This window comes from Vigna angularis, chromosome 3 (assembly GCF_016808095.1).
Source record: "Vigna angularis cultivar LongXiaoDou No.4 chromosome 3, ASM1680809v1, whole genome shotgun sequence".
Classification (NCBI taxonomy): domain Eukaryota; kingdom Viridiplantae; phylum Streptophyta; class Magnoliopsida; order Fabales; family Fabaceae; genus Vigna; species Vigna angularis.
Window position 1 is genome coordinate 32,103,435 of NC_068972.1, and position 16,297 is coordinate 32,119,731.

Below are 16,297 nucleotides of genomic sequence, written 5' to 3' on the forward strand. Positions count from 1 at the left end.
TCCTTTCGTAAATTGATCCATTGCAAAAACATGTTTCTTTTTTCTCCTTTTATTTAACTCTTATTTAACCAAAGGATAACGTCTCTGTTTGCACTTAAATATAATTAAAATGTTTTAATTAAGCCAACACAATTTTTATGTTTAATATAAGTTATAGTACCATAAAATTATTGTAGTACCTTTAATAAAAAAGAGAAATATAGATTCTCCGTTGGATTTTTTTTTCTGTTAGTTTGTTGTGTCTTCAAAATATTACTAAAATACAGTGTATTTCTAATGCACAACAGATAAAAGCACAAAAAAGAGCAACTAAAAATGATAGGGGAAGATAAATTTAATATAAATAAAGTCTTCTTAAAACTAAAGAAAAATATAAACTAATACAAGAGCTAATCATAGTCAGGGAGAACATATATCTTTGTACTAATTATTTCAATAATTTTCAAATGCAAACAACTCTTGTTTATTTCGTTGGATGTGGTTATCAACATTGTTTTAACCTGCACGCATCTTTATCTGATCAAAGGCATCAGAAAGTATGCTACGTACAATAACTGCAAAAAGTAAAAAGACATCAATATATGATATATCCCACTTTGAATGAAAAAAAGAAGACAGATTTCAGTGCAAAAATTTAAAAATAAATATAGAAAAAATTGACCAAAATTCACTTCGAGACACGCTTTGAATCTTGAACAATGCTGTTTTTTTTATTATTATTATTACAAGATCAAACTATAATCATAGAAATTCATGTTCACAAAAAACAACTTTAGCTGATTTATCCCGGATTCTGTATCTCAATTGAAAATTGAAAAGAAATAGAAATTCAAAAGAAAACTTATTTTTCAAAATAAGGAAAAATTAATGAGTAAAGGTAGCTTAACATATTGATATTCATTTGACACAAATAATAAGAATAAAATAATTTAAAAAAATAAATTTTTGTAATTTTTCGAAAAAGAAAAAAATAAAAAATAAGAAAAGTGGTGTGAAATGAATGTGAAATAATTATTAGTGTTAAAGTATCATTTTTCAAAATTAATTGGATGGTTATTTCTTTCAAATAAAAATACAGATATTTAACTCCTTAAATGGTAAAAAAATATTAAATCATTACCTTCCAGATCAACATAAAGAAGGATCCCATGGAAGCTTTGCTAGTCAAATCTACAAATTTTGCTTGATACCAGAGAATCCAAGCCAGAGCAGCATGTCCCAAGCCCTAAAACATTGATAAATTTCAAGACACTAATATCAAGATTAGGAAATTGTAATAGCCTATCCATTAAGCAACACATTCCTAGGCACATTTCTTCATTTAAGATTGTTTTTCGATTATTTAATATTTATTATTCTCTTCTAAGTTGCAATTTTTCAGCCTAAGAAACATATTATAAAACAAGAACTTCAAAAACTTCATGAATTCATCACGAGAATCAAAATTAAAAGACCATCACAGTACAGCAGGCCTTAGTCGGCGCGCTTCTGGTTCTGTGATACTACTTCAAAGAAGTCGTGCGGTACAATAACGACTTATGTTTTTTCGCAATGAATGCATACTGATGTAGCCACTCGAGAAAGAAAATTGAAGATTGCAACTCATCAATAGAGCTTATGGATAGACGTTCCTCGGATTCAGAATGTTCTGAAATGGTGGATTTTCTTTAAGGAATGGGTGAGGAGAATAAGGAACAGCAAACAGTAGAGTCACCGGAGGAGCCAACCGGAAAAAAGAGGTCCATCGGAGAAGAGAACGAAACAAAGGCATCAGGGAGGTCACATGACAGTTACACTCAGATGACGAATTTGGCAAAGTCTAATTACGAGCAGAGGTACAGAGAGAAAATAGATCAGAGTATATCATACAAATGGAAAGATTGTATAAGGAAGTCATTTTCAACTTTTGGATTACAAAACAGAAATTTTAATATTCATCCGGTGTAATCAAATTATTTTTTATATTAATTTAAATTGTTTTATGAAAAGGACTAAACATATTAAGATTAACTATATTTTACTAGAGAAAATACCATATATAAATATACAAAATTGAGTTTGTTAATTCTAACAATCAACTAAAAGATATTTTTACTAAATTAATTATGAAGGTCACGTCACTAATGCAAAAATATGATTTGACAATGATATGCTCTGATATTAAGAAAAAAACCCTATAATGATGGAACGATAATTTTGAAAATGATGCAAGTGTGTAACAATCCACACAGCTGTAGAATTCAAACTTATATATGTAAGAAGCATATTACCGTGACAATTTTAACCAGAAGACTAGAAGATGTTAGTCCCGCCATGAGGGCAATTCCGAAAGCCATTTCAAAAAGGCAAACACAAATCCAGAATACCTGCAAAGGTTAGTTAGAAACAACCAAAGAAAATAAAAAGTAACAACCAACTTAACTAAGATGTTTTACTAGGAAAACATACCCGTTTTTGACCAAAACGTGCTGCAAAAGATTGGATACCATATGCTTGATCTCCGTCGATATCAGGTACATCCTGTTGAATCCAAAAAAAATAGGTACATATACTAAACCAAAAGCTTGATGTTTGAAAAGAATGTCTGTTTTGAGAAACTAGAGTTTTTACCTTGAACAATGCAATACCTAAAGAGTAGAAGCTCATGAATACAATAACAAAAATCAGTGATCTTGGAAAGATAGTAGCCCTCTTCAACACAAAGGTCTGGACATTGTTACATGAACACACAATGAAAAAATGTATTTAGCTTCCTTTCATCTTTCTTTAATTAAAGACATGAGAAATGTTGTTAGAGAATATAACATTCTTAGGTCTGTAGAAAAAAAATATATTAATACAGACAAGTGTGGTCTCAAGTCATAAATTGTGATTTACACTTAACTGTTTATTACTTATTTCTTACAATACTTAGTTGTAGGCTCCTTATTATATATAGAAGTTTCTGTATTAACATTTTACGTAAATGTACATATCAATAAATCGAAAGTGAAAAAACCTGTTATTTTCTCAACATACACTTCAACTTTCTCATCCAGATCCTATTATTTAGTTCTATTTTCTTAATTCAAAATAGTGTTGGAAATTTTAGGAAGGACCAAGAGAGATTTATCAGTTATGAATATAAGATAATATGATATGACTTTCAAATAAAAACTTTAAGGTTAATTATTTGTGATTTTATTCAACTTTCTGATTATTTAATGTGCGAGACTTTCGACCTCTTAAATTCTTAACTTGCTTATTCTTAAATGCTTATATGGTTGAATATATATATAGGACAACCTGCATGTGAGCGGAAAATGTAATTGGAAATATGACTGCCCAAGTAGCCCAAACGCATGTTGCCGCAAGTAGTGGATGTCTTTTCCATCTCAACAGAGGACCCTGAAAAGTTTAAAATCAGTATTATCACCATCTAAACATTGTAAATGGGAATTTAAATGGGTTATCATAAATTGTTTAGTAGTCTATAATAATGTAACTAGTACAGTAAGGGAAACGACAACGATTATTTTTGCTTATAAGTAACAGTTTTACAACCGAGACATATACAAGCGAAGCAAAAAGGGATAGGTTTTTTGTCTCGGTTATGACCCGAAACAAAAGGGGGTAGGATTATGCCTCGGTTCTTAGGTAACCAAGGCAGTAGCGTGTTATTTTTTTCAGACTTTAGGTCTCGGTTTGTACTGAACTGAATCGGTACGTACTGAACCGAATCGGTACGTGGGACAATATTGGTCGGAGCTACCAACGCTAGCAGTCACGCCAGCCGTCGTTACACGTATGGCCACCTCCATCCGCGCCCTCCTTCACATCACTCTTGCAACCATAGAAAAAAAAGGAATCACATAACTCGTGCAACCATAGAAAAAAAAGGAATCGGATACAAACCATAACCCTCAATTCAAGAGACGAATCCCAAATTACAAAATTGAATCTCAAGATTTCCCAATTTCAGAAACAGAGAAGCAAGATTTCCCAACCCGAGATCAAAACAGAGACCCAAGATTTCCTAATTTCAGAAACCCAATTTGATAGAACCCCAAGGTTGCAATTTTTGAATGGCAATGATGCTTTCCCTTTCCACTCCGCAACCGGACCACCATAAAATAACCTAGAACGGCGTCGTTGCGATTCGCAATTTCTTCGCGAGTTTGTCCTCCTCAATTGACGAAACTAGAAACCAAATCGCGCCTCCTTGATTCAATCTTCTCCACCCCAACCTGCACATAGAATCACAGAAACAATGTTTGCTCCATCATTCAACTTCTTCACCACGAACCTGAAAACGCAGAAACCAAACTCAGAAATCGTAAATCCTTTTCATGGTGCCTACCTCCATTGACGTGGATGAGTTATTTTCTTCCTCGCAAGCACAATCATGAGCTTCAATCACGAACTCCTTAAGCTGTCATCCATGGCCGAGAGTTGCGCGCCTCCATCGTCTCCACAGCGGCGCAAGAGTAAGAAGGCAGAATGTTTTTCCCCTTTCCCCCATCTGCAAAACCCTAATTTTGGAACCAGGAGGAATTTGTGGAAACGAAGAAGAGTTCCTGCAAAGCCCCAAATCAAAACATTTAATCACGAGCTCTGTTGTCGCGAAACCGCTTGAGAACGGAGACAACCACACCGCGAAACCGCATGAGAATAGAGACCACCACACCGCGAACGCAAGCCCGCTCTTAATGGCCATCAAACAAGGCTTCTAGCATCGCAAAGACGACAAAGATGGAACCCTTGTGGAGGCAGCGCCACTATAGCCCTCATTGTGTCGCGTCGTCGTCGTTCTTTCGCTGCCCTCGTTATGCCCTTGTCACGCCCTCGCCACACCCTAGCCGCGTCGTTACCGTTCTTTCGACATTCCTCCCAGGCAGTGTGAGAAGCTTGAGGCAGTGAAAAGGGGGGGAAAAGATAGGCTATGTTGTTTGAACAAGACTTGGTGAAATTAAACTTTCAACATTGAAATTACGCAGGCTTTTATGCCTCGGGTCCCTCTCAACCGAGGCACTAGGTATCTTCAAGACAAAGCATCAGATGAAAAGTCAGATTTTGCAGGTTATTATGCCTTGGTTGCTCTTATAATCGAGGCAATAGACCCTTTCTACTTCGGTTTCCAAAGAACCGAGGCATATAACTTTGCTATTATTACAAAAATGCCACCGCATTTTTATATGCTTTGGTTTTTATAAAACCGAAGCATATATAGCGTGTTAAAATACAATTTTTTTACTAGTGTGTTTATGAACTAAAAACAATCATTTTTTTTTCATCTTACTAATACATTTTCTATTATTATGGATATTGTTATAAGTACTCTAACCTTCCATAACCCTTAGATATGCTTATGCCTTAACATTTTAAGGGATAAAAATAAGTTTATATGCAATAGAAGAGAACTCACATTGATCGAATAAGCTGTCCAAAGAAGAAAACACGATACAACACTCCAAATCAATGGCCAAGACCCTATAGTCCAAGCAAGCCCAAAACTCTATAGAAGATAATTAAAAAAAAAGCCTCCTTTTACTTTGTCAGCGAAGAACTTCTAAAAAATATTATATAAAAGGGAAATAATATATATGGCACCAGAGTTAAACTTGATGCAACAATAATGGCACCAGTTGTGAAGGATACTTGCCCAGAAGCCAATGGAAGATAGGGTTTGTTTATCTGCAATAAAACATGCAACAAATTACTAAATAAGACAAACCATAAGTTACTTATGATGGGAGCAAACTTTAGAGGCTTAAAGGAAATGTTTAAAAGTTGGAAGAGGTTAAAAGATTTTGAAAAAGGGAAAAACTTTTTGTAATATTGACTGTTTTTAATTTTTTTTGGTTTAATTACAAAAGATTCAATCACTGTTATTTATACTAGGGGCACTTTCTCAGTCAATGGTTAGGGTATTGCCACCACAACATTAATTTAACATTCTAGAATTCTTTTATATATGATTTTTCTATAATTTTATTTGGGTCTCTTCTAATCTTGGACTTTTATCTTCTAGGCCCAAAATACAAAATCAATTTATCATTCCAACATCCCCTTTTAAACATAATTTTGTACTCCAAGGAGGCTTCTCAATTTCATAAAGACTTCCTTCTTTAACAATTTGACGAAGATATTTGCTACCTGATCATGGGTCTTCACGTATTCCATTTGCACATCCTTGCATTCTCTAATGTAATGGTAACGATGTGTTGATGTGCTTACTTCGATTACGAAAGACTCGATCTTTTGCTAAAGCTATTGCTAACTTGTTATCCACAAAAATCTTTGTTGGCTCCACTTGTGGCAAGCTCAACTCCTTCAATAGGTTTCACAGCTAAACAATGTAGCAAACACATGAAGTTGCTTCATATGTAGAAAGAGTGACAATAGGTTGCTTCTTGGACATCTAAGTAAAGGTTGTGTCTCCCATGTAGAACACGAATTCACTCTCACTCTTTCAATCATCCATATCCCCATTCCAATCGTTATTACTATATCCAACAAGCTTATAGTCATTATAAATGGAATATTATATCCACCAATCTTGTTGCGTTGTATCTCCGAACTTCTCCTTTGGAGTTCTTCTTTGCTTTGTAGACCCACTTGACACCGATTGCTTTGTGCCTTTTTGGAAGCGAGATTAGCTTTCATGTATCATTCTTCTTTATTGCCTTGACCTCTTCATCTATAGAATTTCTCCAACTCTTCTTTTCAATTTCTTTTTGGAAGTTCATGGGCTCACAGTTTGCAAATAGACAGAATAAGGTAACATTGTCTAGATTTTAAGTTACCTCATAGATTTCTTAGAGACTTCAAAAACATGGAGTTCTTTCACTTGAGCTTTCATCTTCTTAAGGGGTTGTATTTGGTGGGTGGAGTAGCAAGTGCCTCTTTCAGTTGTTGTGGTTATTCCACGTCATCTTCTTCAACGTACGGGAAGAAGTTACAATCTTCACAACTTGTCAACCAATCTCATTATCCTTCTTCATGAAACACTACTACATTTTGACTTATGATTGTTTTCCTTGTATCATGGTTCTAGAGCTTGTACCTTTTGGAGTTAGCGTTGTAACCAATGAAGATGTATTTTTCACTTTTGTCATCAAGCTTACTTCGCTTTTCATCAGGTACATGGACATGAGTTATGCTTCCAAAGACTCTAAGATGAGAAATACCTTACTTTCTTCCATTTCATGCTTCTTGTGGTGTTTTCCCACTCACGCTTCTTGTTGGAGAACGATTGGTAAGATAAACCACACATGCAACAAATTCAACCCAAAACTCATTTGGAAGTCTCTTACTTTTAAGCATGCTCCTTGCCATCTTCTGGATTGTGCTAATATTCCTTTTCGCCACCCGACTTTGTTGAGCGGATCTTGACACTGTCAACTGTCGTCTAATTCCATTGTCTTCATATAATTCTAAAACTCTTTTGATGTGAACTCTCCTCTACGGTTAAATCTTAAAGCTTTGATCACAAGGTCACTTTCCTTTTCAACATGGGCTTTAAACTTCTTGAAGTTCTCAAATACCTATGATTTTCCTTTTAAGAAATATACTCATATTTTTCTTGAAAAATCATCAATGAAGAGAAGGAAATAACTACTCTTACAAGTGATCTTGCCTTGATTGGACTGCATATATATATATATATATATATATATATATATATATATATATGTGTGTGTGTGTGTGTGTGTGTGTGTGTGTGTGTGTGTGTGTATGAGTTCTAATGGCTTTTGAGCTCTTTGAGTTTGACTCTTGGAAAAATCAATAGGTATTGTTTTTCAAGTAGACATCCTTTATAAATTTGATTAGGTTGAGTAATACAAGGCAACCCCCTCACAGTTCTTGGAGAGCAAGTCTAATCCTTTAAAGTTAAGATGGCCAAATTTTGAAGATGTCAAAGCCATGATTCATCTTTGTAACACATCTTGAGACATTATGGGCCATCACTTTGAATGTTAAGCACAAACATTCTATTTCTTGTCATTTTTATGAAGATCTTATGACTTTGATACGAGTTTGTTAGGAGGAAACTTTAGAGGCTTGAAAGGAGTGTTTAAAAATGGGGAGAGGAAGATTTTGAAAAAGGGAAAGACTTGTTGTAATATTAAAGTTTCTAATTTTTTGGCTTGATTACAAATGATCCAATCATCTCTATTTAGACTAGTGACTTCTCCTCAACTAATAGTTGGATCTTATCACCACAATATTAATCTAAAGACTACAATTCATTCTCTAAAGGTTTCTAAAATATTCCTATAATTCTAAACACTATGTGAACTTAACTAGAAACTTCTTATAGATAAACACTCTCTAAATATATTTATACTGCATTCTAGAATCTTCTAAATAAGATTTTTCTAAAATTCTATTTTGATATTTTCCAATTATGAGTTTTTATCTTATAAGTTTAAAATACAAAATTAATTTTTCACTCCAACAACTTTTTCCATAATATTTGAGTTATCAAAGGTTGTCTGATTTATTGACCATATATATATATATCAATTATTGATCGAGATATTTATTTGTAGTAGAAAGTTTCATACCTTGTCTATTTCAAGGTCAGATAATTGATTCACACCATTAACGTAAATATCCATAAACAAGAGAGGTACCATAGCCTGAAACATTTTGAGAACTCAAAAGCTGTTAATGAGTTAAAGCGTAGTTTATATAAGTGGCTATTTAAGGAGAAGTGACATATAATTAGAGTCTAACCTGTAACACCCCAATAAAAAATAATGGAGATATGTCTGATAGCTTCTCCACTACCAAGAGAGATGCAGAAACTGTGCTAAATGTCTGACCAAAGATAAAATGTCTCATTTAAAACTTAATGATACTATACAAAAAAGAAAGTGTTTCGTATTTGAAAAAAAATTGAACTTACTCGACCAATAACGCTGTAAGGATTGCAAAACATGAAGAAAGCAACTACAAACTTTTTTACATAGATAAAATGTGTTTTGGAATTAGAATCTTGTGATTCAGAATCAAGATCTGGTCTTGAGATGGCTTTTCCGACATGTTTGTTGTGTTTTTCATAGGTAGGCTCTCCTCCAATCTGTTTGTAACGATTGTTCAATCTTGACGGTTTGAAACTCAAAAGATTATATTCTATTTGAGTTTTTCTTTTGTATTGAGCAGCTTTTGAGTCTAAACAACCTAAGCACCAAATGTTTGATGAAGTATTAGTGGTAAAAAGTAAATGAAATTATACATTATATCACACTGTTTCATATATATTCATTGTTTCTCAGTTGATAAAGAAAAGAAAAATATCAATTTTAACATTTGAAATAAGAGACCACCAAAGTACACTTCTCAGATGGGGATGCACGAAGCTTTAGCATTTTATTATTTTCAGAAAAAGCCCAAAACTCCATCGTCCAACCCACATCACATAATTTATATATATATATATATATATATATATATATATATATATATATATATATATATATATATATATATATATATATATATATATATATATATATATATATATATATATGAAATGTAGGGCTTGATTCACTATACAACTAAAATTTATAATAAATAAATTCTTTTGAACATAAAAATTAGATTATAAACTATATTTTCATTTGAATGACAAATGTTTTATACTGTGGTATAACATTAATTTTTTATTAAATTTATTTCCAAAAGTGATTGAAATTTAATTTTAAAAATAATAGATTATAAAAATAAACAGATAAAATCAATTAATAACTTTGAATTTATCAATTTTACTAAAATATATAATCAATCAATATATTAAATACCATAAAATTAGTATTCTAGCATTTTACTTTTTATTATATTTAAATTAATTGAATGATTTTAAATTTAATTTAACTTTTCTTTTGTAAAATTATCTTTCTATCCTTTCAACTTAGAAACCTCCTTCCCACAAAAGGTTGACAGACAATTAGGAGTAGGAAAGACCTTTACTTTTTAAGTGTACCATAAAAGTGATACTTTATCGTATTTCATACTATTAATGCTACGGTCATATACATTACATTGTAAGAATAAAATAATTATAAAAAAATAAATTTTATATTTTAAAAACTAAAATAAAAAATAAGAAAAAATAATGCTAAATAAACATAAAAATTTGTATATGTTAAAATATTATTTTTCTTTCAAATTTTATTTCTCCCATAGCTTTTATACATCTTAGTTGCTATTAGAAAACTCCAAATGATTACCATTTGAAATAAGAATATATTTTAGAATTCGAAAATGATAAATGTGATACAACTCAAAATATTTTCTCTGAAATATGTTTTCAAATTCTGAATGACACAATTTAAAATATATAATTAGTTTTAATTATTTATTATTATTGATTTTAAATTAATTTCTAATTTTAAATTAAATTACACTAATTTAAATGTTAATTCTGTTATAAATAATATTAAAGACTAATTTATACTCTAATTTATAAATTAATTACAATTTTTTTATAATAAAAGTTATTTTACATATTAATAATTTTTAATATATAAAATAATCACTATAATATTTTTTTTAAAAAATTAATTTTTATTCGATGTTTTTCTATAAATACATATCCCATCTGACAGATTAAGTCGTAAAAAAAGTGTAATAAGAGCAAATTATGCGCTGATAAGAAAAACAAGGTAAATTATACTTGTATTGCTTGAGTCATTTTATTAGATTGTAAATATGATACTTTCCTTTTTGTATTTCTATACTAGTTCTTTTATTAATTTTATGTCATCATCATTCTCAAATGAATTTATATAAACTTAGCTACAAATTTTATATAAATTTATGTTTAAAAACTTTAATTCAAACATGTATTTTTTGTTGTTCGACTCTTAGTATAATACAATAACATTTAATGCTTTAAAAAAAACATAGTTTGTTTTAAAAACATACTATAAATATTGAAAAACAGAAAAAATATGAAAAACTCCTTAAAAATGTCAGCGTAATTTATTCTAAACAAGTTTTCTTTATTATAAAAACAGTAATATTAATAAAGGCAAGAAATGAGGATATGGGAGACATACTTGTGTAGTAAATATTATTGGTTGAAAGTTTAGAGTGGGAGAGATTTCCCCCTACAATTAGCAATGGTTCACAATATCAGTCTATAATGAAAAATTTATAAGAATACCAAGGTTAGATAGATTTACAAATGAAAAAAGAGAGTATATTAATTCAAAGAACTTGAAGCTATAATAAGGTACCAGTTATGAATGAACATGCATTATTAGCTGAACACACAGCACCCACAGAATCCATGGAAACAACACAGCACTTTTCTGTAGAAAAAGATGATGGGAATAGAGCTTTATATAGCACATTCAATATGTTGATTTATCTACAAAATAGACACAATTTGTCACAGGTCAACCCAATAATTAAACCTGCCAAAAACAAAAAACAATTGTAGGCAACCTAGTACTAGCTTATTTCTTTACTAAGGAGTAATGATTTTTTAAGATAACTAAGAAATAAGTACAGATAAAGGATGAATTAAGAGTTGGAAAGATTTAAAACAAATTTAAGAATTGATTTCTATTTATTTATTATTAAAATAATTTATGTTAATTTGATAGAAATATATTAGTATTAAAAAGTTTTTCAAATCTTTTTCTTAAATACATTAATTTAGTAAAAGTATATTAATAAAAAAAATTGTTTTGATACATTTTTTTTGGAGACTTCAAATAAAGACTTTGGATCTTGAGCTAACTCTGTCTGATTAAACATAATTTTATAATTAGTTTAATAAAAGATATTAGCTGGTACCACTTGTGAATGAATATGCATATTAGCTAAAGAGATAGCATGCACAGAATCCATGGAAACAAGCACATTCTATGGAAAAAAATAAAATAAAAAACATCAGCACACCATTGCAGATGAAAAGAATGAAGGGAATAGAGATTTATATATTACAGTCAACTATGTTTATTTATCTACAAATGTATAGATTTGATCACACAGTCAACCACATTATTAAACAAAGAAAAAGAAACCAGCTGCAAGCCGCCGTAGTATAAGCTTATTTTCATCACTAAGATGTGATGAATTTTTATGATAACTAATTAAGAAATAAGAAGTGGTGTTTGATTATAACTTCATGCACAAGTAGCATTAGATGATTTCAACACTGTGCAAATTGAATATTATTTATTTTTTTGACATCCAATACATTTTTGACACACACTTTCCAACTATTATTTTATCCTTTCATTTCTATTTTTCTTTCCAAACATTTTCCTTATATAATAAGCATCGATCTATTAATTAAAGGTGTCAACTTAGACTAGAAAAATCCAGTTGTATCTGACCTGCCAGTTTGATTCAAAAACTGTGAACGCGCTCATATATTATTAAAAAAAAACACAGATCACAAGATAAAAATAAAGGTGAATATTGCTTCAGAAACAATCAAATTCAAAAAAAAGAGGTTCATGATAGGTGGTGGTGTATGATGTTTGATAAAATATGTTTTTTTTCTTCTTTGAAAACATAAGTTTTGTAGATTTGTTTTTTCGAATTGTATTGTTGAAATTATCTAAGCATTACGATATATTAAACTTAGACTTATGTGCCCTTATATTAACAAGGTTATAAAACAATTCTTTATTTATAGGTTTTAGTCCTTTAAAATAAAAATGTTATTTTTCTATATTATTTAAGAATATGAATAAATAAGTTAAATTATTCATGAACTATTGAAAAGAAATATTGCAAACAAGTAAGATGAGACTAAATAGCGTTTAAAACATTATTAGAACTATTTTTCCTCAAGTTCTCTGCGACACTTCATTTTAAGTTTTATACCTGTCGTACTTTCTCTCAGCATAGTCATAACAGTCTTTGCCTTCATCTCTTCTTTCCGTTGTTTTAGCGAAATCTCCTGATTGAAAACCATTGTTGTCATTTCCTGAATCTACATTAGTTTTGGCTTGATTTTTCAAGTTTTTAGGAGTGTTACATATGTGGTTCATCGATGGCTAGCATACAAATCTACATAAATGGAAGTGCAATTTAGGCATTTGTGGTGGCTACTTGAAAGGTGTTCGCATGTTTGATGAAGGTGTTATCATGTTGTAGATATGAGGGTGATGGTTGTGTCGTTCTCGCGAGGTAGTTAGATTTATGTTTCTATAGTATCGCTTGCGTTTTGGTGTTCGTAATAGTTTCGTTGTTCACTGGTGGTGGTTATGTATGGTTGTTTTTAAATCAATTAAATAAAAAAATGAAAAAGATTAGATTAGATAAAGGTAATGAATATGTAATGTGTAATGCCTAAGTCTAATTGAATAGTTGAAAGATAAAATAGAACTATTAAAGAAATTATGAATGTCATGCTTAATAGTTCTAGTATACTTCATAAGCTTTAGGGATAAGTATTGAGACAAGATCGTCTAGAGATACTAAATTGTCTAACAACTCACGTTTTGATGTTTCGAAATATTGATTATAAGATATAATGTCTAACGATGACATGTACTAAAAGATAATACTAAATGAAACATGTGTCTATCAGATATAATAATATATCTAAGGTATCAAACAAGATAAATGTTTATAAAGTATACAATGCTTGAAGTAAATTTTGTCTAAATAAAAGCAGCATCTCATACAATAGTAGCATAATCTATGTAAACGTTGAACTGAATGTTATTGCTTAAAATTCAATATACAAATGTGGAAAGCCACCAAGCGTCTGATAGGAGCTATCTAGGATATCAGAATAACTCGCCAAACGCTATACGAACTCCTAACAGAGTGTCTAATCACCATAGCGCTTGAACCAAATGATAAAACATTTGAATGTCAAGCCTTGATAAGCATTACTAAACAATATACTTGAGCTTAGGCGGTCTTATGAAATAAAGGCTTGAAAGATCATATCACTAAAGAAAAACATTTATTACCGACGATCAAAATTCGTCGGAAACGTCAAAAATTCGTCGATAATGGCATTTTTTTGACGGATTACCGACGGGCCTAACTTCGTCGGTAATAACGTTGTCGGTAACCTTTACCGACGGCTTTTTATGGTCGTCGGTAATTACCGAAGGACAAATCCGTCGATAATTGCTAAAAAAATCCGTCAGTAATTACCGAAGGAAAAAACCGTCGGTAAGTATGTCGGTAAATATCTCGATCTGGTTCACCTTCTTCCTCTTTCCCCTTCGTCTGTTTCCTCAAATTTTAATTTTTTTTTATCAAACTTTCTTCATTCCTAAACCAAAACAACAATCCAATTCATTCCAAAACCAAAATCAAAGACTAAACTTAGGTTGTCCAATTGTTTTAGAAACCCTAAAATTAGGAAAAATCCTCAATTAGTTTTTGAGCATCCATGGCAGCAGTGGCGTTCTCCTGGTGGTGCTCTCCCATGGCATCGATGACTCTCTCCAACGACAACAGTGGCGCTCTCCAAAGGCAACGGTGGCGCTCTCCAACGACAGCGATGGCGTTTCGCGTGGCTCTCTAACGACACTGGTGGCGTTCCGCGTGGTTCTCCCACGATAGTGGTGGAGTTCTCCTATGGCAGTGGTGACGCTCTCCAATGGCAGCGGTGGCGCTCTCCAACGGCAGCAGTGGTAGTATGGGAAGATGGTTGCACGAGAGTGAAAAATGGTTGCAGAGAAGGTGAGAAATGCTCTTGAAAGAAGAAATGACAATTTGTGAGAGATGAAAATGTAGTCTTCTTCATGCAGTGAGAGAGGAAAAATGGGCGGAAATTTTGCCGCTCTTTTTACCGACGAATTTTGTTCGTCGGTAATTACCAAAGGCTTTACCTACGGATTTACCGACCAATTTTGTTCATCGGTAATTACCGAAGGCTTTACCGATGGATTTTGACCTTCGATAATTACCGAAGGTCAAAATCCGTCGATAATCACTTTTTTTACATCCGTCGATAAAATCCGTCAGTAATGCATCATTTACTGACTGAAATGATTTCGTCGGTAATTCCATGTATTTTTGTAGTGTATAATCTAAGTGTAACATACCAAACACTTTGCCTTTGAACAATGCATGTATCAAAACTTGCTGACATGTGACAAAATGTTTTAAACACATAACATGCCATATGATCATCAACGTTTAAAACATTTAAAGGTATATGAAAAAGTCTCTCTGTGCAAGTAATATCAATACTAAGCTTTATTCAGAAGCGCCTCATGAAGGATAGAAAGAAGTTGAGAGATAAGAAGACATTCTTAAAATGTCTCCTCAAAGCTTTAGCACTAAAAGGCCATACAAGCCATATATGAATGAAAGCACTGATAAAGCTTTATATTACCTTACAATGTAGACCTGAGTCTGACCAGCTACCTAAAAGGGCTATGAAGTTTATCCAGAAGTCAACTTTGTGTCCAATAGTCATTTCTCAAAAGGACTACATAAAGAAGATCCACAAAAGAGAAGAAGTTGTTGAAGTGGAAGAAGGTGAAAATAAAAGAGAGAAAAGGTGAGATAAAGAGAACATGCACAAGAAATATCATTGAACACTAACTCTACTCTACCTCAAAGCTTATATTGTGTAATGCTCTTCAACCTAAGAGAAAGAATTTCATAAGTTCACAAATTGTATTGTATAGTATTAATCCTCTCCTTGAAAGTTATTCAAATTTGTTTTTGTAATCAAACACTGATTATGTTTGCATTGAAACACTTGTATTGAGATATATGAACTAGTAGGGATTGATTGGGGGAAACAAAAGTGGTTGACAATACTCAGTGTAAACCATAACATGTTATAATTCTTGGATACCAGGAGTGGTTAAACTCGAACCAGTTGAGATTGACTAAGGGAACTAGGAGTGATTTAGAATACTCGGGGTATACCAGAAATGGTTTGTACTCAATTGTAATCTTGGATAAGATTAGTGGAACCTCTCAAGAGTTCTTGAAGGAGATTGAACATAGCTTAAGTTGAGTGAACCAATATAAAAATACTTATGTTGTTTCTTCTATTTGAAACATTTTCTTAAAATGTTTTATTAAAAACACAATCGTTTAATAGTTGTAACTAACCGTCTAACCCCTGTTATAATTGACAAGTATTGATTTGCGAAAGAACTTGAAAACACTATTCAAACCCTTTATTTCTAGTGTTTTTTTTTGTATTTCAGTTGGTATCAAAACTAACCTGACGGGTTAATTCTTAACATGACTTGAGGATATGATCCAAGTTGCAATGGAAAATGAAAGGGCACACCTTCAACCTTCCTCTCCATTCAAAAGGTTAAAAAGGTTTAACCATTTAAGAAATAAAGGATCC

General features: G+C 31.7%; 1 protein-coding gene across 1 annotated transcript; it reads right to left on the reverse strand.

Annotated features, from left to right (window-relative positions):
• Window positions 1-329: 329 nt before the first annotated feature.
• Window positions 330-11,300, reverse strand: LOC108324521 (glycinol 4-dimethylallyltransferase). Its single transcript, XM_052874893.1, has 13 exons — window positions 11,229-11,300; window positions 11,049-11,099; window positions 8,894-9,168; window positions 8,722-8,805; window positions 8,550-8,624; window positions 5,590-5,673; window positions 5,405-5,494; window positions 3,286-3,387; window positions 2,611-2,706; window positions 2,449-2,520; window positions 2,271-2,366; window positions 1,121-1,225; window positions 330-554 (listed from the first exon to the last, which is right to left on the reverse strand). The coding sequence occupies exons 1-13, from the start codon at window positions 11,281-11,283 to the stop codon at window positions 513-515; spliced, it is 1,227 nt and encodes a 408-aa protein (XP_052730853.1). The 5' UTR covers window positions 11,284-11,300; the 3' UTR covers window positions 330-512.
• Window positions 11,301-16,297: the final 4,997 nt, after the last annotated feature.

What these genes read in the sequence shown, in the direction of transcription:
- LOC108324521 (XM_052874893.1), bottom strand. Translation starts at nt 11,283, where the DNA reads ATGGATTCTGTGGGTGCTGTGTGTTCAGCTAATAATGCATGTTCATTC. An exon ending in CTTACAGCGTTATTGGTCGA is followed by an intron (nt 8,806 to 8,893) that starts GTAAGTTCAATT and finishes ATCTTTGGTCAG; the next exon opens with ACATTTAGCACAGTTTCTGC. An exon ending in TTTTTATTGGGGTGTTACAG is followed by an intron (nt 8,625 to 8,721) that starts GTTAGACTCTAA and finishes AAAATGTTTCAG; the next exon opens with GCTATGGTACCTCTCTTGTT.